Raw genomic sequence first — 24,782 nt, forward strand, 5'->3', positions numbered from 1 at the left:
GTTTGATAGACCTACCACCCAGAAATGCTAAAAGGTCATCCCGAACATACCTCAACCTCCACTTCCCCACTTGCAAGGGCCTGAAATACAAGACGCTACACGCGTCAACCTTTTCCCACATGAGCACGCAGGCTTGGAATACACTACCGCGCAACCTAAGAGTGATCAACGAACAAGCTTCCTTCCGAAAACTACTGAAGACTCACCTGTTTGAACAAACTTACGGAAAGAACCAAACACATAGAGTCCATACTCACTGTTCATCAATACAATATACATCCACTTCTGATCCCTCATCCCGTAATCCATTGTCCCACTGTCTCCTTCCAATGTTTCTATGTTGATGTCCCAATGTTATATTCCTAATGATATTCAAATGTCTCGCACAACTCTGCACAATGTATTCCATAACCAAGTTGTAACAAATGTAATTCTATTATTCATATCTTATTGTAAGCCACACTGAGCCCGCAAAAAGGTGGGAAAATGTGGGATACAAATGCAATAAAATAAAAATAAATAAATAAAATTTTCCAAGAACTCCAATTTCTTATGGAGAGATAAACTATTTTATTGAAGAAGAACTTTTTCCCTGAAAAGTTTTTACTTGACCTTCCAGTCATGCTAAACGTTCCTTTTCAGCTTTAGAATCAAATTTCTCTTAAGTCTGCTTTGAAAAGTCCACTAGTTGATTTACCACTGACTTCAGTATCTGTTCAGATTGAACAATCACTATCCAGATAAGTGCTGGAGAAAAAAAACAATCTGTTAACGTAAATGGAGCAGGAATATTAACCAATGCAATTGGGCTAGAAACAGTTAAATCACTGAAGTCAGGAGTGCTGTGAAAAGAAGATCCCATCTTTGGAACACTAATCCCTGCACCCAAGGTTGCCATCAAAAGGGGGGGGGGGGGAGGGTGTGGTAGGTCACCTCCCAGCACTTAGACACTCCTGAAGCATTTGAAACATCTAGTCCACCAGAGGAAGACACTGTAGTACTTCTTAGAGCAACCACAGGTTTGTCCATCGGCCCGGTAACAACTGACTGGAAGGAAGAACTCTTACTCAAAAGGGACCTTGAGCATGCAACTGCACAATTTTGGCTGCATGCTATAGAGAACTCTCTCCTTTAAGCGGCCCCTTGAAAATAATGTTACAGCGGGGACATCTCTCAGGCACAGCACACCGATAGACAGGTGTCTAGATGTTGCAAATTTGAATGGGTGTTACGATGTTGGCTTACCTCTCTCCCTTCTCCTCCCCAGCTTTTCAGTTCTTTGATAGCCTCCTTCTCACTCTCAGAGGTCTCTTCTAATTCCTCTGAGGTGTAGGTTGCCTGTAGGTCAGGAACAAGTTATGAAGCACAAAGGAAATACTTTATAGGCCTTTATAGAGCTATAAAGTAGAGTTCCTTTAGATCTGTCCATGAACCTGAAGTGGGTTTTCAACAGACCTAAGATCCTTTCAGTTACAAAATGTGTGTGCCTGTGAGTCACATTGTAGTACTCCTTACCTGCACTCTGGTCTGCAGCAATAAGGGTTCTGAGACAGTTTTTTTTTTTTTTTGAGGGGGGAATAACTTCTATTACCTGTGGGGGGAAATGAAGAGAAGATTAGAATGAGTAGGACAGTGTGGTGTAGGAGGCTGCCAAGCATTACTGGGACTCCCATGGTGTCTATTCTTAGCCAGCAAAGGACTCAGAGACTTCTGTGGAGAAAAAAGAGGAGTATTAAGTTTAAGAATTTTATATAATAGGTGGTTGCTTACCTAGATATAATTCCCTGTAGATTTGATCACTCAAAACTCATTTTATGGCAAATTGTGACAGAATGTAGGTAGCATGGCAAAAGCTTGTTAAGTTTGGAAAACTTCAGTGTTAAGATCTATGGCATTGCAGATTACCTGAATATAGAGAGAACAAAAGACACTGTGTTTCTAATAGTTGGGTTCACTATACATAGATGGCCTGGTTGGAATGTGTATGTAATCTGTTGACCCCCAAATGTTAATTGAAAAACATGATAAAACTCTATCATGGCTGTCTGAGGTGTATATCCCAAGGAAAAGAAATATATAGGTTCTCATGAGAAGAGCACTCACACTATATAGTATAGCTTGAGGTGCCTGACCTGCTTTTCCACTTAGAGTGGTCTGTAAGTTTCCAATGACCATGAAAGCCTAGTGGAAGGCTTCAGCTCATTACATAACTACTGGCATAGAGAATTAATGGTCTCCATATGCCCTCTGCAGTAGGTAGTTTCTCCTCCTCCAATGCCTCTTTTACACTATAGCTCATAAAAACTGCTGATTCATTGCACACATTTTACTTACACTATCAACCACGAAAACACCCAGAACCAACATTATTACTATGGCCACACTCAAATGAATGTACATATTCTCTGTCTTTTTATAATTGCTTCAAGAAGTATATAATCCTTCTTGTATGTATTTAACTCAAGCTTTGTGAACTTATAATTTAATTCCATTCACATTAATTGCCTACTTATTTACAAATTTTCAAGTTTATTTAAGTATTACTATCCCGTCATATAGGGGACCTTCAGAGCGGCTTACAATCTAACACATAGAGAAGGAATGAAAAGCAAGAAAGTGATGTAAGACAACATAACATCAGTGAAGGGGCAGGACAGGTAGAGCTACAATGTCAGATAGGATAGTGGGTAGGGAAAAACAAAAGGAATGCTAAAAATGCATCAGGACTCATCCCTGAGGGCTTGCTGAAAAGGATTGAGAAAAGGTGTTAATAGTAGGCATCCATGAATAAATGAGTCATAAAATCTATTTTGAATTTATCCAAAGACTTCTGTAAGCAGAGGGAAGCAGGGACTGAATTCCATTGTTGAGGACCTTGAACAGAAAACAAATTCATGCCTTATATGTTCCTGGACTATTTCTCGTTAGAAGGGCACTACTAATTGGTTTTGGTTAGCAGACCAAAGGGTTCTTGCTGGACTGTAGGGAATGAGGTGGCATGACAGATTAAACTCAACGCTTATGATTATCATAACATCCGTCATTCCAGAGCACTTCTGTAAAATGCATAGATGGCTATCACTCTTTTAAATATTAAACTTTTCTATGTGTATAGTTAATTAGGGTAAATCCAAGAAGACAGGAGGAGCCTCCACGGAAAGTCAAAGCAAAACAGCAAAAGTAGAGGCTGACAAATGCGCAAACCAATAGGGAGATGATATCAAAAACCAGTTTATTCAGAAAATTCTTTTCTTGTCACATGGTGTTTGCTGATTGGTTGGCTGTTCTTTTGTTCTCTCTGTGGATTAACTTGCATACATAAAGGAATTATTCAAGCCTATCAGCTTCTTCTCAGAGAAAGTTGATTGTGACCCCTGAGGCAGGCGCTTTGGCGCCAAAACACGGACCGTGTCAGGTCCTTGATATGAATATTCTAAATAAACTGGTTTTTGATATCATCTCCCTATTGGTTTGCGCATTTGTCAGCCTCTACTTTTGCTGTTTTGCTTTAGTTAATTAGGGTAACATTCAAAAGCCATTTAACTGGATAAATGTTATTTTTTTTTTAATCTAGGAAAATGGACAATTTTAAAATTCTCTACCTTTCCTACCAGTAAAAGTATGCACCAATGGTACCATGAGTTGTCTGGCGTCAGGGATCTACCGTTTTGCTTCGATTCAAGCTGCTGTTTGCCTTTCACAGTAGAAGCTGCCACCCTAGTGATTAAGCTGGTCCTGGGGATCCCAGCATAAGCTTTTTAAAGTTATTTCCTTAGGACCCAATAGTCAGCTGGCAGCGATCAGTGTTTTGCTGAACACTGCCAGCGTTATACCTGGAAATTAAATACTGAGCTATGTCTGGGCTCTGACATTGAATTTCTGGGTATACAGAGGCGCGAAAACCTAGTCGGTTAAGTGCAGTATTCTGTACTTAACTCACTATGAAGAATCACATAAAGACAGGACTGCATTTTATGCAGTCTTATTTATGCAGTTATCTTAGCTGGTTAAGTGCTGAAAATCGACACTTAACCTGCTAAGTGCCGACTCCACCTTTGGAACTCCCCAAAATAACCAGTTTCGACTTGGGCACTAAGGCATTTCAGCAGCACTATCTAGTCAAGTGCCATTGAAAATGCATGTTTAGCCCTGGACAGGGGATTTGAACGGCCGTTTAAATCGTTTTGAATATCAAACCCTAAATTGCTATATTAATGCATCCTATTCTTTTATAATACCTTAAAATAATTAACTAGGGTATCAGTTTCAAACATTCAAGGCATTTAAAGGGCAATTCTATAAGGTGCACCTAAATTTGGGTGCCATTTACATGCATCAGCTTATAGAATAGGTACATTTATGTATGCAAATGATGTCAGTAATTGTCATTTGTGTGCATAAGTGCTAGGCACTACTCTATAAAATACATGCCAAAAATCACTTAAGGCTAGATTCAGTAAATGGTGCCTTAAAAAATCGGCAATGAAAACCCCCCACTTAAGAGGTATTCAGCATGGTTTTAGAATACTGCTTAAGCGTGATAATCACAAATTTAGACAGTGGCATTGCACCATGTTTTTGTTTCACACCTAAATTTATCACACATAAATTTAGGTGTGAAACAAAAAATGGTGCAAATGCCACTGTCTAAATTTATTTATTTGTTACATTTGTATCCCACATTTTCCCACCTATTTGCAGGCTCGATGTGGCTTACAAAGTACCATAAAGGCGATCGCCAATTCTGGTATAAACAGTTACAAAGTGATGTAGTGGTAGAATAAGGTTCGTGTGTAACAGACACAATAGGGAATCGTAGAGAGGAGGAGTTGTGTTATGTCCATTACGCTGTTTGGTTTCGATTGTGTTGCATGGTTCAGGCATTTAGGTTGGGCCGGTAGGGGTATGCCTTTTTGAACAGGTTAGTTTTTAGTGATTTCTGGAAGTTTAGGTGGTCATACGTTGTTTTCACGGCTTTTGGTAATGCGTTCCATAGTTGTGTGTTTATGTAGGAAAAGCTGGATGCATAAGTTGATTTGTATGTGAGTCCTTTGCAGTTTGGGTAGTGGAGATTTAGGTACGTTCGTGCTGATCTTGTTGTGTTTCTGGTTGGTAAGTCTATGAGGTCTGTCATGTATCCTGGGGCTTCGCCTTAGATAATTTTATGAACCAGGGTGCAGATTTTGAAAGCAATACGTTCTTTGATTGGGAGCCAGTGCAGTTTTTCTCGAAGGGGTTTGGCGCTTTCGAATTGTGTTTTTCCAAATATAAGCCTGGCTACGGTGTTTTAAGCGTTCTGAAGTTTCTTTATGATTTGTTCTTTACATCCCGCATAGATTCTGTTGCAGTAGTCTACATGGCTTAGTACCATTGATTGTATCAAGTTGCAAAATGTATCCCTCGGGAAGAATGGTTTCACACGTTTGAGTTTCCACATTGCATGGAATGTTTTCTTTGTTGTAGATTTCACTTGGTTCTCTAGGGTGAGGTTACGGTTGATTGTAACGCCAAGAATTTTCAGGCTGTCTGAGAGAGGAAGGGTGTAATCTGGGGTGTTTATGCTTGTGAGTTTATTTGTATTGTATTGGGATGAGAGGATGAGACTGTGTGTTTTTTCTGTGTTGAATTTTAGCTGAAATGCATTTGCCCATGAGTCCATAATGTTCAAGCTGAGCTTGATTTTGTTGGCGATTTCGGTCAGATCATGTTTATAAGGGATTTATATTGTGACATTGTCTGCATAGATGAAAGGGTTTATGCGTGGAGCACCCTTATTTTGGAGCACCCTTATTCTGTAATTACATGCATATCTCAAAACCACTCCCCTGTTTTGCCCTGAAATGCCCATGACCATTCCCTTTCTTTACCCCCTTTTTCAGACCATGCATAAGTTGTGGTGCAGATCATGTGCCAAGCTTTACGCGCATTACACCCAATTAAATCTAGTTAATTCCAATCATTGCTTGTTAAAAAGCCAATTATTTACACATGCAATTTAATTGAATAACGAGCCTTGTTATTCAATTAAATTGCATGTGTAAATCAGAACTGTGCCTAAATTTGCATATGCAATTTTTGACAACCTTTATAGAATCAGGGGGTTAGCGTTTAAGTCCGAGGGGATGTAAACATGGGCAGCTCATGGGCATGTCTCCAAGATAGGTGTGTAACATATACAATACTATAAGTTGCACGCACTTAAGGGCACACTAGGGATCAACAGTTAAAGCTGCCAGTGATTTGGCATGACTGTTGGCACCTATCTTTAGGTGTACCAATGCTGATTTATACTAGTATTCTATAATGGCATCTTGGCGCTTAGTACATGGCACTGGGTCACCCAAATCTTATTGCCAAGTTATAGAATTGCCACCTTAATTTTGGGAGTCAAGCCCGTAAATTGAGACATTGAAAACTGATTGGGGCTGAATATCTAGTTTTTACTAGATTCCTAAACTTAGGTGCCTTAAAACTTGGTGGGGCAAGTGGCAGGGTCTGGCTAGGGCATGCAAGTTTGGTGTCTAAATATTGCAGGCCAGTATTTTATTTATTTAGATTTTGCTCACACCTTTTTCAGTAGTAGCTCAAGGTGAGTTACGTTCAGGTACACAGGATATTTCTCTGTCCCAGGAGGGCTCACAATCTAAGTTTGTACCTGAGGCAATGGAGGGTTAAATGACTTGCCCAAGATCACAAGGAGCAGCAGTGGGATTTGAACCGGCCACCTCTGGATTGCAAGACCAGTGCTCTAACCACTAGGCCACTCCTCCACTCCAACCTGCTCCTGCTCACCACCAAATAAAAAGAGAAGTGCAGAATGACAACTCACATTATCCCCCATACCACCTGCCTTAATTAAAAGTAAACCTTGAGGCCACCAGATTCCTCATATCTTTCCTCCCTCTTGCTCAATTCAATGTAAACCCCTTTGCTGACAACCCTTCACTTGAATTCATTTTAAATCTTGGGGGTCAACAGTCTGCCATATCTCTCCTCCCACCCATTCAAAGTTAATAAAAACTCTGGGGCTCACAATCTTCTCTACCTCTTCTTCTTGAAAATCTCTTTCACAATCACAAGAAGTTTCCCCAAAATTCTAGAAGTTGGGCTACACTTTGTATGTTGAATTCTGGAAGGTGGGAGGGGAAGATTTGGGAGCCAGTCCACCCCACACTTTTTGACTGATGGAAGAGGACTTAAATCCAATCAATGCCAATCTATTTTGCATGAACTGTCTAATGTATTTATCAAACAGCTTGTCTATTAGAAATTATTCAAATCTTTCTAATATCTTTTCTTAGGGTATTTTTGGTACGGGACAGTCAAAGTAGTCCAAAAACCTTTGTGCTTTCATTATGCCATGGACAGAGAGCAAAACACTTTCAAATTGTACCGGTAAGTGAAGTCATTAGATATTAATGAAAACACACTGCAGCAGACACGTAGCCAGACCTTGATTTGGGAGGGGACATGAGCCCAAAGTGTGTGTGTGTGGGGGGGTATGTTTGGCACACCTCCCTACTGCTCTTGACCCCCACCGTAACCCCACATACCTGGGCTGGTGGGGGTCCCCAAGCCCTGCCAGCAGAAGCTTTCCTGCAGTGATATTCACTACCACACTGCCTACCCTGCTTTCCCACCCCAGTGCACATGCTTGTTTTTAATGAAAATGTGCATGCATGAAGCTCGCACATGCTCAATTTCACTAAAAATGAGCATGCACACAGGGGAAGGGGAAAGAAGGGTAGGCAGCAAAGTGGCAAATATTGCCGCAGGAAAGATTCTGCTAGCGGGACTTGGGGCCCCTCACCAGCCAAACCAGCAGACCTTGGGGCCCCAAACCAAAATTGGGGAGCCCAGACCCCAAGGTCCCCCATGGCTACACCACTGCGCTGCAGTTTAGCCATTAATGAGGCAAAAATCAGTTCACCTGGAGTCAGGGCTTTTTTTGAAGGGGTAATGAGTACCGGCACCTTTTCGATTGTCTGCTAGAATTGACCCATGGTACCCAAGTTTTAATGATAGAGCTCAGACTCTAGACACCAATTTTGTCTTGTCATAGATTCTGTGACTGATTGGAGGGGGCCTGGCTATTGTGTGGTGGGTCCCTCAGTGATCACTCCACTCCTGAAAGGTGGCCTAGCATTTCAGTACCGGCACCTTTTTTGCTAGAAAAAACACACTGCCTGGAGTGGTACAAACTACGCCTTGGACTAATAATCAAAGTGGGTTGCTTTACCTTGATGATTATTCCTTATAAATTTATCTGCACAGAGTTGTACCTTCTTTTTCAGCAAGTGTGTTTTCCAGCCAAAACAATATATGGCATTTTGAAAATCCAAAACTACATGTTTTTGCCTTCTCCAACCTAGCTCCATATTTGCGAATACCTCCACCATATGCAGTTAAATGTAGAAACGCTGCGGAACAACATGTACTTTTTATTTATATTTTAAGCTACTATATAATATTTTGAGCAAGCAAAAATAGAAATGGAAATACACAAACAAAAGTAATTTAGTGGCAACACAAAAGTAAATAAAAACTATCTTTCTTCCAAGCAGATCATCATGTGCGGAGATACAAAAAGAAACAGGAAAAATATGATATGGAAAAGCAGAAAAATGAAATAGGGTAAACCTGTCCTGTCCACATTGTAGAGAAACGTTATGGTTTATTTTTATGGTTATGGTTTATTAGGTTTAATATACCACCCTTTGTACAAGACGGCAGAACAGTTTACAATTTCATTACAACAATTCAAATAGAATAGTAGACAGAAAGGAGCGCCAAATCACATAGGAGAGAAAAGGCAAAATAAGGTTAAAAGAAAAGACTATGCCACCCCTCCCTAGACCACTCCATACTACTAAGTACCACAAAGCTGCTGCTAGAGGTCACGGCAGCCATTTTGTTGAGGCAGCTGCTAGATCACCAGGAATATTAGGTAGACCTGGGAGAGCCTATCCTGAATGGGGGAGGGGAGGTCTTCATCTTGATGACTTGAAGGAGAGGGGGCCTTGTTTTCAGTGGGGGGCAGGGAGATTGGGACCTGAAAGAGGAAAGTCTTGTTCTCGGGGAGGGGAGAGGAAAGAAACTGAAATGGTGCCAATTGGTACTGGTAGTTATGCTTGAGCCAGCCCTCGCATAGCTAACTGGCCAAATTTAGGACTTCTTTCAAGCCTGATAGGCTATGCCTGTGCCTGCACTAAAAATTGCTGGCATCCACATAACTGCTGGCTCCTCCCCGATTCTGCCCCTGACCTACCCACTTCACACATTGCTGGTCAGAGTCGATATTTAGCAACACTGACCAGTGAAGTGCTGCTAAATATCGACGGTTAGGCGGCCACAAGCAGTTTAAGCATGCAGGAGCCTCTCCTGTCCACTTAAATCACTTTGAAATGTGGGTTGTTAAATTTTGTGTTCCTTAATCTCAAAATTTAACATAATATATTAAAAAAATATCTTGAAAAAGACAAAATTAAAATATTAGTTCCATTAACAAATGTTAAGGAAAAAAGTCAAATAAAAAAAAAATCAGACATGCAACTCACATATATCAGCCAAAATTAGCACTTATTATAGATCCTCATATGGGAGATCCAGTGCCTCAAATATCATCATAAAAGGGTACATATTATTCTACAAAGAAAGGAAGGAAATTAAGGAGGGAGTAGGATGATCATACTAAGATGCTAAGAGTCCGGTTTGCTAAAACTGACCATGGTTGCATTACTATCCAAAACTTTTAGGTGCCCTTTTACTAAGCCGCGTAGGCACCTACGTACACCCAACGCACCCCAAATTGGAGCTGCCACCAAGTTACTGCATAGCCCTTGTGGTAATTTCAATTTTGGCGCACGTCCGCTACACGCGTCTGAAAAATATTTTTTATTTTCTGACGCGTGGCAGTGTCAAGTGGAATTTGATGCACATAGACCATTACTGCCCAGTTACTGCTAGGTCAATGGCTTGTGGTAAGGTTTCAGACCCAAGATGGATGCGAGATGCGTGTAAGTGTGTGATTGTTGCGTGATTGGTGCATTACTACGAGACGAGGAGACTCCGATCTCGTGTTTGCTGCCTGTCTATTTCCCGCTCAATTCTTTGGATTGGTCTTGATGCGAGCATTCTGGCTCAACGATCCTTAGAGGTTGCGCGTTCTCTTTTTCTCTTTTCTGTTCTCTTCTCTCTTCTTTTATACCCCTTCGTTCTCTGTATGCTTTCTGGCTCACTACAGATGTTCTGCCTGCTTCAGATGCGTTTCTGTTCCCTCCCCATTCTATTCTCGGTTTTCCTTTATTCTCACATCTATTGTCTCTACCTATGAACTCCCCTACTTGCCCTTCTGACTTCCTCTGTTCTTTTCCCTTGTGCGGTTCCTTCGCCGCCTCCTTTCTGTTCTTAACTTTTTTGTCTTTCCCTCAATACACCTGTATTCGTGGGATGCAGTGCTTTCTCTCTGTTATGTCTTCTCTGTACTTATATGTCTGAAGATCTTGGGTTGAGTCTGATCCAGACACAGTTCTGTTCCGTCTTACCCAGAATCTACTTTCTGTTCCTTCATGTCCCTTATTTAAGTTTTTTGCTCCTACTCTCTATGATTTCACTTTTTCCTGTGGTTATCTCCTCGCCACTTGCTCTTCCGTTATACTTTTCTATTACTGTCAGTGAACTCTATAACCTTCGCATCTCCTGCAGTGCTCTCTATGCTTTCTCCGCTCCTTTCTCCGTACTTGGTTTTGTCATCTGTTCTTTGTCTGCATCTATGCAGCCCATTTGTCATTGTCATTTTTGACCCGGTGGTCTTACCCTGGTTTGCACCTCTACTTTCTACTTCCTCGCTTATATCTTTAGGATTATGTCACAGTTTCCGTTCATCCCTAGACCTTTGCTTTCTAACCCTTTGGATAAGGTACCGAATTCTATAATGCTATAGTGTCTGTCCTTTTAATGCATTTTCCTTCTAAAAATGGGTTTTAAATTGTGCTAAGTTTGATTGTTCTGCTTCTATAACAGAGGAAGGCTCAAGAGAATGCCAAAACAAAATACTTCTTAGCACATAAATTCAGTTGTAATCGTCTAGGAAGCCTTAGTCCGGAAACTAAAAATTAACCCTTACTTAACATAATCAAGCGATATGCTGGTAGTAATGAAATTTAAGATTGTTCCACCCCCAACCCAACCAGAAAATAATCCTTTGATGCCAACAAAAATCCCAGAAGTAAAGATTCCTTACCAGATCGTGCCAATTAATAATTCCAAAGATTTAGTGGCACTAGAAACAGGATTTGGAGAGACAAACCTGTGGCTCGAATGGGCGCATTATACTACAAAGAGTTTGAATGTCTCTAATTGTTATTTTTGTTCCCATGCAAGAGCAGAACCAACTGTAGTTCCCTTTCCTTTAGATCTCCACAATGACCCGGATGGGTTTTGGTGTATGCTACAGTTACTTCAGGTAACAACTGAAGTGAATCAGTCTTGTCAACATCTTGACGAGCACCACCCCTACTTACCCCCTCGGCTGAGGGTTCCACCTGCATTCAGGATTCCAGATCCTGCTACCAGATATCATACATACCTGGAACGATATGGGGTGAAGAATACACGGTTTCTAGGAAATTTGACCAATTGTAATACAACCCTAGAAAAAGGGACTCTACGAAATCTAAATCTCACAGACTTTTCACAAGCTAGAGCAGACATATGGTGGTATTGTGGAACCCGTGCCATCCACCATACACTTCACAGAAGTTGGACAGGCAGATGTGCCTTAGTCAAATTGGTAATTCCAATTGTAATAGCATCTTTGCTCCCTCCTCATAGCAGCTCTTCCTCACGAGTGAAGAGAAATGCAATGCCTGGATCTTTTGATGATCGGGTCTATATAGATGCAATTGGAGTTCCAAGAGGGGTTCCTGATGAGTTCAAAGCCAGAAACCAAATAGCTGCAGGATTTGAATCAGCTTTCTTTTGGTGGGCTACTATAAATAAGAATTTAGACTGGATTAACTACATATATTACAATCAGCAGAGATTTGTGAACTACACTAGAGATGCAGTTCAAGGAATTGCAACACAATTAGACGCCACCAGCAGGATGACGTTGGAAAATAGATTAGTTCTTGACCAGATTTTGGCATCAGAGGGCGGGGTGTGCCGGAAGATAGGTACACAGTGTTGCACCTTTATCCCCAACAATACTGCTCCAGATGGATCTATCACCAGAGCTTTGGAAGGCTTAACCTCACTGTCACAAGAGTTGGCAGAGAACTCTGGCGTTGACACATCCTGGACTGGTTGGATGGATAGAGCTTTTGGTAAATGGAAGACATTTATCATTTCAGCAGCCACTACCATAATTATGTTTCAACGGTTTTTATTGATGATAATAAACAGCGTGAACATAAACAGGAAATTCAAACACTTTGTGAGCCTAGGCACAGGTCACAGTTTCATACATATATCGTAACTGCATCATCAATATTTTCTAACATCTTTTTCTCCCCCCCCCCCCTCCCCCCTGTTCAGTTTACAGCATTTCTATTGAGTATACCTCAAAATAATGCATCACTTAATCCAATTATACATCATCTCCTATCATGATGCTATCAACATTGGGCTATCATAGACTGGTTTATCAACGGTCCTCGTCCCCCCCCTCCCTCCCTCCCCTCTCCCCCACTCCCCCCCCCATTCCCTTAATATACCTTCTGCTGGTTCAAAGATTTTCTCAGCAAACATACCTTAGTCACAATCTTATTAACCAAAACTTACGCTTCTCCCATTCCTCCCTCCCAACCCCCCCCCCCTTGTTGCATGGTTCCTCCTTATCTCGACCTATCTTCTCCATTTCCCCATGGAAGCCCATTAAGCACTTGACTTCTTGCCTTCGGTGAAATCAAATTTATGTACTGTCCCCACACTGTCAAAAACCGTGCCTGTCTTTTTGGTGTTACTCTCGCCCCTCTCGCTTCCCATAACATTAATTGATGCATTTTATTTCGCCAGTACCAGTAAGAAGGGGGGGTGTCTAGTATCCAGTGATTCATAATACACTTTTTCCCCACTATACAGGATTTGCTCAGAAACAGTCTTTCTCCCTGTGTCCCTACTCCCCATTGTTCAGGCACACTGAGCAGCATTCTTTCAAACGTAATTTGGACTGGGCATCCGGTAACCTCCCTTACAAATTGGCCTATTCTCCTCCAGAATGCCTTTATGTTCACACATTGCCATATACAGTGCGATAAATTTGCGCCGTCCTGTCCACATTTTAGGCATCCATCCGTTTCTGCCACCCGTGCATGAAATGCCCTTCTGGGAGAGAGGTATGCCCTATGTATCATTCTATAATGGCACTCTTGCAACTCTGCACTATATATTACCTTCTGCATGCCCCTCAATGATTGTTGTAGGTGGTGTTCAGAGATATTCCTATGAATTTCAGTTCCCCACTTCATCGCCACCTCAATTACCCTCCTCCGTGGTAGCCCTTTCTCCAGCTCTCTAACAAACCAAGATACAGAGACCTGCCCCAACGCATCCCCTTCCAAAAACTCCCTCAGCTTAGTCTCAAAGCTATGAGTTAATCCTTCCTTTGGGATGCTAAGTATGTAATGGGCAAGCTGATGATAAGCCAATATCCCCAATGGTCCCCCTGAGCACTTACGTTGGAAGTCAACTATGGGAATCACAGTATTATCATCTCTGAGGAAGCTTCCCAATAGTTCCACCCCTTGACCTTGAAGCGCCCGAAACACTGCATTATCACTGCCCGGTGTAAAATCCTTATTCCCAACAAGAGGTAATAGTCTGCTAACCGTTGGATCCTGACCCCACCTTTGTACCAGTTCCCGCCACACGTGCCATAGCGGTCCCAGCAACATACTATCTTTAACTTTTTCCGGCAGTTGCCCTTTCCTTCTAACATGAAGTAGGTAATTCAGGTGCCAAGGATAGAAGTATGCCCTCTCTAGATTCACATCCGTGTAGGTGTTTGTATCAAGGATCCAATCTCTCAGATGCCTCAACAAACATGCCTGATTATAAATCCTCATGTCTGGAATGCCTAACCCTCCCTGCCTCCAATTTCCTAGTAGATATTGCCACTTCATCCTAGGTTTTCTACCAGCCCAGCAATACTTCACTACTAGTTTTCGCAAAGCTACCAGCTCTCGCCTTCCCAGGCGTAACGGTAGCGCTTGTAGTACATAAAGCCATCGCGGGAAAAGTATCATACGAAATAATTGTATCCGGCCCATAAGGGACACAGGTAGCCCAGCCCAACGGGCTAATTGCTCCTGAGTATCCTTTAGTAATTTAGCGACATTCAAGTCATAAATTTGTCTGATGTCCATAGGGAGCTGTATTCCCAGATGCCTAAAGGATCCCCTTGCCCACCTTATCGGGAATCTATCTCCCCACTCTCTCTCGAGTTCTGCATGACTAGCTAGTGCTTCAGACTTCAGGTAATTCAATCTGAATCCCGAATAGTCCCCGTACTCCTTTAAACTTTCCATAAGATGTGGCAAAGATCGGTTTGGATCAGTGATTAATACCAGTAGATCATCCGCGAAGGCTGCTGTTTTAAAACTATAATCACGTATCTGGACTCCCTTAATGTCAGCATTGGACTGGATTTCTCTGAGAAGAGGGTCCAATGCCAATATGAAAAGTAGAGGCGACAGTGGACATCCTTGTCTCGTGCCTCTCTTTATTGGGAACCAGTCAGACCGTAGCCCATTAGCAAATATCTGAGCCTGCGGATTTGTATACAAAGTTCTTACTGCCCTCGCAAATGAGCCCCTGATCCCATAGGCCTCCAACACTGCAAACAAATAAGTCCAATCAACTCGGTCGAACGCCTTTTCGGCGTCGAAACTAATTAGCAGGGCTTTGCTCCTATCATTTCTTATTTTTTCCAAGGCAACCCATATTCTACGCATATTCTTAGCTATGACCCTCCCACATGTGAACCCCACTTGTGAGTCTATAATTAGTGATGGTATACATCTGGCTAGCCGGTTTGCCAATATCTTTGCTAAAAGTTTTAATTCAGTGTTCAGCAACGATATTGGTCTATACGAGTCTGGTTTATCAGTTGGTTTACCTGGTTTTGGCAATACACTGATTTGCGCTCTATTTAGGTGCCTAGGCAACTGTCCTTGTTGTATGTTATCATTAAATACCTCGGTCAATACAGGACTGATCTCACTATTTAGAAGCTTGTAAAATTCATTCCTCAAGCCATCCGGCCCCGGTGCCTTCCCTAATTTGCTCCCTTTAATTACCAGAACTACCTCCTCTTCTGTAATAGGAGTATTTAGTACCTCTGCATCCTCTTCTGAAATCTGTGGCAGATCCACACTATGAAGATAAGTCTCGCTAGGTCTCACTAGGTCTTTTTGTTTTGCGTATAGTCTGCCGAAAAAGTCCCCTAGTATTTTAACTATACTTTCATCTGTATTTACCCGTATACCCGTTCTATCCTCCATTACAAGTATTTTTTTGGCACTAAAGCGCCTATGAGCGATTCGAGCTAGTAGTCTACCACTTTTATTAGCAAACCTATACAGCTTGTATTTATAATATGTGTTTGTTTTTTGCGCTTGCTCATGCAATAGTTCATTAAGGGCCTGTTGCGTCTCCAATAACTGTCTTTTAAATCTTAGTTCATGGTGTACCCCATATTTCTTCCGCAGCGCTACTACCTGTCTTTCCAGCCTCATCACCTCCCTATTCCTAGCCCGTTTTTTAAATGCTAGATAGGATATTATATCCCCCCTTAGGACCGCCTTCCCCGCTTCCCAATAGAGTACTGGATCGATCTTATGTTTTTCATTGTTGTTGCTATAATCTCTCCATTTCTCCACCAGGAAGGGCAAGAACTGGGGGTCACGGTAAAGATACGTTGGAAACCTCCAAGATCCTAGTTGATATCCTCCCTCTCCTACTTTAATCTGAACTCTCACCCATGCGTGGTCAGAAATCGTTATGGGACCTATCTGTGCCTCCTCCACTTTTGTTAGTAACTCTCTAGAAATCCATATATAGTCTATTCTAGATAACGTTTGGTGTGCCCTGGAAAGATGCGTAAAATCTTTGTCTACCGGGTGTAATATTCTCCATGCATCTACCAGTTCTAACATGTCACAGATTCTGGAATTACCTCTCTCCTTTCTGGCCAATTCCCTCCCAGTTGGTTGAGACCTATCCCAAGTCGGGTCCAATACATCATTCAAGTCTCCTCCTACCATTAAAGGTATATCACCCAGACTATGGATTGTGCGTGTGATTTGAGTGACAAACTTCTTATCATAGGTATTGGGTGCATATATGTTGCATAGCAGAAGTGGCTGTCTCTCCACCACCACCGAAGCCATAACATATCTCCCTCCTCTATCAGCCACCACCTTCTTAACCTCTACATTCAAGTTTTTCCTTATCAATATCACCACTCCCCCCTTTTTCCCGACTGCTGGTGCATCATACATCTCTCCCACCCACCAGGTTTTCAACTTCTTATGCTCATCCCTTGTAAGATGTGTTTCCTGCAAGAACGCTATGGACACTTTTTTATCATTCAGCATTTTCAGGATTTTTTGCCTCTTAATCGGCGAGTGAATGCCCCCCACATTCCATGTTATGCATTGCAATGTTGTCATGTCACACCTCTCTCAGTTTTGTGTCTTACTTGCAAAGCTTTACATACACTCTTCTTTCTTACACATAGAGAGAGCGTCCCAGCCTCCGCCCTCTCCTCCTTCCTGCTTCTTTGGGCCACCTCGAAATTCTCTTTCACACTTCTCTCCTTCCAATTCCATGCATACAAGGGTTTCCTCCCCCCTTCCCTTCCCCCTCCCTCCCATCCTCCCTCCCTCCCCCCCATATCCCCTTCACCCTCTATACCCACCATCTGTCGTCCCTTGCCTATTGGCAGAACTTCCTGATTTCCAAGGCTAGGGCGCCTCACGTATCTGTGATTATCCCCACCCACCCATTCCGTCACCAAAGCTTATTTCTCATCAAGTTTCTTATATTTAAAACTAGGTAAACGGAAAAGTCTCTTCTGCACATATCCTTCGCGAATACCTTCAGTTCTCTTCAGACTCATAGCTGTGCCAGCCCTGCACTGTGCCAGTTTTCATTTGGCCAGCTGTAGTCCTCAAAAGACCATGCCTGTTAGCCCAAACAATCACATTTTTCCGCTTTGCTTACACTTGGCGCACAATATCTCCTCAGTGGAGATTCAAACAATCACTGTCTGCATCCTTCATGACCGCTGCTCCTCCTTCTTCGCTCTGACAGTAATTATCTGCCATGCCAAGTGTCCTTGATGCTTCCAGCAACTGAGCCAACCATAAACTTTCAAAAAATTCAAACAACCAAAGTATACAACTGCTTTTCTCCCGATACAAGCCAGCCAGTCTTCCTCATAACTGGCTACCTGCTTCACTTGTATACCAACAGTCATAAAGTCCAAACATGACTTTACTGCGCGTTTGTATAAAACCAAACCATCTCCACTGAGGTTTTTTAACCTGTGACCAATGTTCATTGTTTTCTCTTCTTTCCTTCAGAAAGCTTCCTTTTTGCCTCATCCCTCGCGCTCTTTGGCTAGCATCCGGTCTACATATTTAGTTGCCTCCTCCACTTTCTCGAAGTAGACTGCTTGACCATTTTCCAGCAGTTTGAGCTTAGCTGGATATAGAAGGCTGAATCTGTATTTAAGCCCAACAAGTTTGGTGCATAGCGGTGCAAAGCCCTTTCTTGCTGTGGACACTGCAGTTGAATAATCTTGGAAACAGAGGATTTTTTTGCTTTTGTATTCCAGTTGCTTGCCTGCACGCAGCTCTTGTAAGATGAGCATTTTATGGGCATAATTTAAGATCCTCAGGATCACCACTCGAGGCCTGCCTGTATCCTCTCTCCTCTGGCCAAGTCTATGCGCTCTCTCCACCCTTAATGCTGTTGTCAACTCCTCATTGTTAAGTGCCGTCGGCAGCCATTTTTCTAAGAATATACAGAGATTCCGCTCAGGCAGGGTTTCAGGCAGCCCCACGAGGCGCAAATTGTTCCGTCTCGAACGATTTTCGAGATCGTCGAGCTTTGCCTCCACCTCTGCCAGGCGTGCCCGCATTCTCGGGTGCTCCTCTGAGACCTTTTGGATATCCTCCTCCGCTATCCCGACTCTGCGCTGCACTTCCTGAAGCTCGGTAAACAGTTGCGTGTGCCTCTCAGTCAGCCCTTCTAGTTTGTCTAATATTAATTGCAATTTATTGCCCACCGCTTGTTCCACCGCTGCCCTCACCTCTTCCGTGATTTCTGCAGCCCATGATGTGCCTGGCGACGGCGATGCTGGCGCGGCCCTGTCCGCCATTTTGTTCTCCGCGGCGCGGGCTTTTTCTTTAGGATCTTTTCGAGCCGCTTTCGCTGCCATCCGCGCCTCCTCAGCCGCCACTTCCAGCCAATTTATGTGTTGAGTGTCTGTGCTAGTATTTGCTTCAGTTTTTGGGTGGGAGTTCGTTTCTACGAGCGCCGATTTAAATATGCGCCCCGGAGCAGTTCTGTCTCACGTCTTCACCGCTCCATGCCTCCACCGGAAGTCCGCCACTACCATAATTATAGTGGTAGCAATTTTTGTATTAGTAGGATGTTGCATAATCCCTTGTGCTAGAGGCTTAGTAGAACGCTTAATTGAAACTGCAATAATGAAAAAGACAACAGCAGGACAATATGCCCTGTACGAAAATCTCCTTCCCAACACCACAGGAGATAACACATTGGACTATCTCCCTCTGAGAAGGACCAATCGCTATGCAAATGCTAGAGACACTAGAGAAATGTCTGCAACTGTATAATCAGGTAATAGCACACAGGGAATAGCACACAGGGATACAATATAACCATATAAAGCTTTATAAGATGATGTGATACATGAGCAAAATGTCTACATAAGCAATGCACATCTATGCAAATGTATACTCAAGAAATAATCTGCATATAACCAAAGAATTTATGATTGATAACAATATATACTCACATAGGTAAGAATAAGTTAGAACCTGCATATTAATGGGTTGAATTAAAAATATTATTATAGTAATTATAAGTTTTTGTATAACCACAGATATAGATAAGAAGTATTGAAATAATTGAAGTGGTGCCAAGATGGTAATTTCAAACCAAAAACAAATTTGACTGTACCAGTTAACCGTAAGACTCAGAAAATGTGATGGCCTGATAGGATACCTTCTGGAATGGATGGTACCATGGTGTATTTGCCCTGGTGTCACCCTATGGGATAGGGTGAAGAGGGGAATGTTAATATGTGGCCTGGCTTCAGACTTACCACTGGAATAGTGGTGGGCTAAGCTACACAGGCAAAAGCAACTGAAATGTACTGACTAGGCCAAATAACAAGCTAATGATATCATATTTGAGAATCTGCAAAAAGCAGGTTTGAACAATGGGTCTTAACACAACCAGGTACAACTTTCTAATTGAATATAGCACCTATAATGAAATAAAAATGGGCAAAAGGAATAAAATGAGGTTTTTAAAGTGGGACTTATTTTCCATCAGATGGCACTGAGATCATAAGATGTTATGAAACGTATTACTAAAGAAAGATGTGAAACTGGTATCTTAACAGAAAGATATTTTGGTAAACGAAAAAAAACTAAATGTTCCAAAAACATGTTGACTTTAACGGATATGGGGCAATCTCTTGAAATAGCTAGAACGGAAAGACAGATGGTACAGATGCGCATCTGGCCGGATACGAAAGTATGATCTCAGAAATTGAGAAATAGTAAGAAAAAATGTACCTCACAATAGACTTCTATGGGCATCTGTGGGTATAAAAGGGATAAGATTTTGATAGAGAATTGGAGTTCTCCCCAACGCTTGCTCAGACGGCAAGGCTCTGTGCGACTGAAACCAGAGTCTGTTTGATGTCTGTACTTAATTGAACAACTTGGTAAGATTAAAGTCTTCTTTCTGAAATTTATCTCTGTCTTTATTTCCAATAATTCTTTACCTGTCATTCTAACTTAAAACTAAGCCACATACAACTCACACACACTCTTTACACCAAGTTTCATAGATTTCTAATACTATATATATATGGGAACTTAAATGGACAAAGATCTACTTAAAACCTGATAGATAGAAGACTATGGTCATGGACAGTATCCTAGACTTATGCCTTCTGGTATCTACACAAGAGACATATCACTGGAATGGAATATCAAAAGGATTTAGGCAGGCGGCCCAACACATAGTGGAAGAGCAGATCCTTTGGCCCTACAGAAGGGTATTCCTGGGGCGCAAAGAGGGCCCCTAGAATTTACAGCGACAATTTTCATTTTGCCGCACGTCCATTTTTGGCAAAATGAAAATTGCCGGCAAAAAAAGAGCCATTTTTTTGTGGGTGTGCTAAAAAATAATTCTGCGCATGCCCAAAATACTCGTCTACACTACCGCAGGCCATTTTTCAGCGCACCTTAGTAAAAGGACCCCTTACTTAGTTATTAAAAAATACCTGCCCATCCCAAAAAAACCATGACTATTGTTTTCAAATGCAAAACTGCACTTACAGGGAAAATTTTAGTAAAAACAGATTGTTTCTGAAAAGAGACCCTCTTGCTGCTCAATCAAAAATAACCTAATAGAAAAGGATGAGAGCGTAACAATGAATAATGTGTGCAGCAATATTTTTAATTACATTTTTAAATAAGAAGAAATAACATCAGAATAATAGTCAATATGGTCTTAGGGCCTCACAGCAGCAAGTAGGTCAGTCTAATACCTTGGTCTTTACTCACAGCCTTCGAGAACAGCAAACAAGTCAAGTTTTCAGGATAGATCACTGAATATGCATTGCATGTCTACCTCTATTATATGCAAATCTCTAATGCATGCTTGTTAGGAATGTTCTCAAAAACTGACTCATTGGTTAGAGGTTCTCAGCCCAGTCCTTGGGACATACCAAGCCAGTCTGTTTTTCATGGTTTTCACAATTCTCCTAATTCTATAAAGTCATATACCCAAATTTGTGACTAGTTCACAAAATTGCATGTGCAATTTATAGACTAAAATCAGTTGTGCATGTAATTTAATAGATTAATTAGATGCTAATTGAACTTACCAACCAATTATTGGTTATAATTTGTGTTAATTGACCCTAATTTTCAGTTAAGATGTGTGACTGCCCTTAGTCAGTTTTCTATGAGTTGTGCAATCAAATTCCAGAATGCGTAATAACAAGGGGTGTGTAAACTTGTTGGGGGGGGGGGGGGGGGGGCATGGGTGGGTCAGGGTTTTGTCAGGCAGTTATGCACATGGGTTATAGAATACTAGCATTTATGCATCTAACTGCTTACAGTTAGGCACAAACATTTACTCCAGCCATTTGGCTGGTGTAAGTACTCACACCTAAGATAAACACATAAATGTGGACTTATGCTAGTATTCTATAACAGTAGTTCCATGTGCCACTGCCCTTATAGGGTCCATGCTTAGTGTGCATCATCCTGGGGATTAATTGAGAATTACCCCCAATGAGTATACATGACATAAATTTGCATGCACTGCTTTGATTGTATGCAAATCTATCATTCATATTCATAGTAGGCAGGGCCGCCGAGAGACAGAGCTGGACCTGGGGCAGGGCTGCCCCCCCCCCCACTCAGGACACAGCCGCCGTCCCCCCACTCGGGATGCAGCTGCCACCGCCACCCCTTATCCTTCACTCCTTCAGGCCGCCACCGCCCCACCCCGTATCTTCCTGCTTCACTGTGTCTGCTCCTCCCCAGCCTCCAAGATGAGGCCTGGCACTGGGGTCTGTCTCTCTCCTGCTCCTGTGTGCCAGAACTGGGTTATCACATTAACGCAATCACCCAGGTCCAGACAGGAGCAGGAGAGAGACAAACCCCAGTGCTGGGCCCCCCTTTGAGGCTAGGCCTGGGGAATTATGTCCCCCTTTGCCCCCCTCTTGACATCCCTGATATTGGGTATCCTGAAAATCTGGTGTGGTGTGCCCTGAAGTCTGGGTTAAGAACCACTGGTCTAATATAACACAGAATAAGAAGAGAGAGCAAGAACATGTTTTCCAAGGGCTTTTCTTACTTTATACTAAGCAACCCTTTCCTGTGTAAACCCAGGAACTAAATAGTGTCTTACTGTTCTTTGTTTTGTTTTTAACAGCTTGAAGACAATGGGGAGCTATTTTATACCCTAGATGATGGTCACACGAAGTTTACTGATCTCATTCAGCTTGTGGAATTCTACCAGCTCAATAAAGGAATGCTACCCTGCAAGCTAAAACATTACTGTGCTCGAGTTACTGTCTAACTGAAACCTCAGCTGGTCCACTTAAGAGCACAGATGATAAGACCTTACAGTAAAAAGTCTTAAGTCATTACAATAGGATGCATGCACATTTCAGTTAAGGGGGCATTTCTATAAGCGGGCACATCCTTTTAGGTGCCCTGATGCCATGCTGTGAAACCCTATTCTATAACGGCATCTGAGTGCCTAGATTCCATTAAGGAATGCTAGTGTAATATGATATCCAGTGTATCTTATATTTACGCACCTGCAGTTACACCAGCTATAGACCTGGCTTAATTGCAATTACATTAATGTGGCAGGGATGCTTGTAATTTTCAGTATTCTGTAAGTTATCTGCCCAATTCTATAAAAGTCACCAAAAATTGTGTGTGCAAATTTAGAAAGAGTAAACAAGCCATTCACATCTACTCATTCCATTCCACTCATTATTTTATAGACCTCTATCATATCTCCCCTCAGCCAACCTTTCTCTAAGCTGAAGAGCCCTAGATGCCCACTTTAGTCTTTCTTCATAGGGAAGTCGTCCCATCCCCTTTATCATTTTTGTTGACCTTCTGTGTACCTTTTCTATTTCCACTATATCATAAGTATTTTGCCAATAGACTCAAAAGGATCTATTCAGTCAAATGTGACAAATGTTGGGAGCCTAACAGGAATCTTCTCATACAATTTTAACACACAACAGCAATTCGCTCTAAATTACACCCGGATAACTTTAGAACAGTGGCTCAGGCAATCCTGATTCCATACTTAGATTATTGTAACTCACTATTTGGGGGCCTTACTAAAAAAACTGGTACAAAAACTTCAATTTGTGCAGAATACAGCAGCAAGGTTGATTTATAGCTTGGGAAAATATGAAAGAGCATCCCCACTGTTGAAGGAGCTACATGGGCTTCCAGTGTCTTCAAGATTGAAGTTTAAGCAAGCATGTATGATGTACAAAATGCTGTACAGAGATGGATCTGGTAGACTGATTAATTATCTCAATTTCCCATCATCTTTTTCCTCAGGTAGATTTGGAACGCTGTTTGAAGTTAAATTATCCCACTTTTAAGGGTGTTCGGAAGAAATCCATGCCAGAGCGTTCCCTTTTACATCAGGGAGTTAGGCTTTGGAATAGACTGCCTTTAGAAATTCAGAGAATAACACAATATTATTTCTTCAGGAAAGTGTTAAAGTCTCTTTTTGTTTGATGAGAAAGATGTTTTTTAGTTTCAATGTATTTAATGGGAATGATGCTTTATTGTTTCAATGTATTAGATATGCAACTGTAATTAATGTTTGAGATGTGCAATTAATGAGAGATTTTTTTTTTTTAGTTTCAGTGTATTAGATATGCAATTGTAAATTCTCCTGAGAAGGACTTACTGTTTCTAATCTGCTTAGAATTTTTTTTGAATTTAGCGGAATATAAGAATCATATAGCATAGCATAGCATTATCTGCATTATGGATTACACAATACACTAATTGCCTCTGTGTTAATGGTACAATGTAGTCCCACCCATTCTCCACCCTTTCTCTGCCCTGTTCCATATTACCTGTAAACAGTTAACACAACATAATTTCTGCATTATTATGGCATCCATGTTAACTGTTAATGCACATTAATCACTCCCTTCACAGCTAATACAGCCACTATATAGGCCCCAACTTGGAGAAAACATTTAGTAAATAGGCATCAAATTTTTCTTGGCAATGTATGATGCACTATAACTACATGACCAATTGGTAGAAAAATTCTCAGACTTGATTTATTATATAATTTCTAATTAATGCAAGATATAGAAAATTTCAGTTGTTTGCAATGACAATAACAAAGGCATGGAGACACTGAAGAGATGTGATTCTAGGCTGCAACTGTTTTGTAAATAAATGCATTTGCACTATATTTTTGGAAAACAATTTGAACATGTTCACAAATTAATTAGAAATGAAATATTCTCATAGGCATCTTAAATGATCTGAGTGCAGTTTCCCGTTTAAAGTTAATTTTATTATGCTCAAATTGTTTGCATTGTAGCATTCGCATTGGTTGAAGCAGTTATTCTAATATTGTTGTTGTAATATTACTTCAACTTTCTTAGTAGTAACCATGTGTACTACAGTACATTTTGCTTAAAAATAACAGGGGCTCCTCTCATTTTTCGTGAACTTGCCCTCCGATTTCTACCAGCTCTATCATTCATCCTCAGTTCCTGCAGCTTCCTCCGTACTTCTAACTATTCTTAAGCAAACAGCACTATCTACAATTAAAATGTCATCTTAATGTCTTACTCTGCAATATTTTTTGAGGAATGACCCAACTACACTGTTACAGACTTATATTTACTTTGAGTTATACACCGCTGACATTTGAAATTGCATTTATGATAAGTTGTTTTAGTATGATTTCAACACCATGTTAATAGCAGT

At 41.5% G+C, this 24,782-nt stretch overlaps 1 protein-coding gene across 1 annotated transcript in view; it reads left to right on the forward strand.

Moving 5' to 3' along the window:
- GRB14 (growth factor receptor bound protein 14) overlaps nt 1-22,730 on the forward strand; it is a 158,401-nt gene extending 135,671 nt beyond the window's left edge. The window contains exons 12-13 of the mRNA XM_030210563.1: nt 7,302-7,395; nt 22,219-22,730. Coding sequence (XP_030066423.1) covers nt 7,302-7,395; nt 22,219-22,365 — 241 coding nt within the window. The 3' untranslated portion in view covers nt 22,366-22,730. The remainder of the gene's footprint in view (nt 1-7,301; nt 7,396-22,218) is intronic.
- The last annotated feature ends 2,052 nt before the right edge of the window (nt 22,731-24,782 follow it).

Source organism: Microcaecilia unicolor, chromosome 7 (genome assembly GCF_901765095.1).
Source record: "Microcaecilia unicolor chromosome 7, aMicUni1.1, whole genome shotgun sequence".
Taxonomy (NCBI): domain Eukaryota; kingdom Metazoa; phylum Chordata; class Amphibia; order Gymnophiona; family Siphonopidae; genus Microcaecilia; species Microcaecilia unicolor.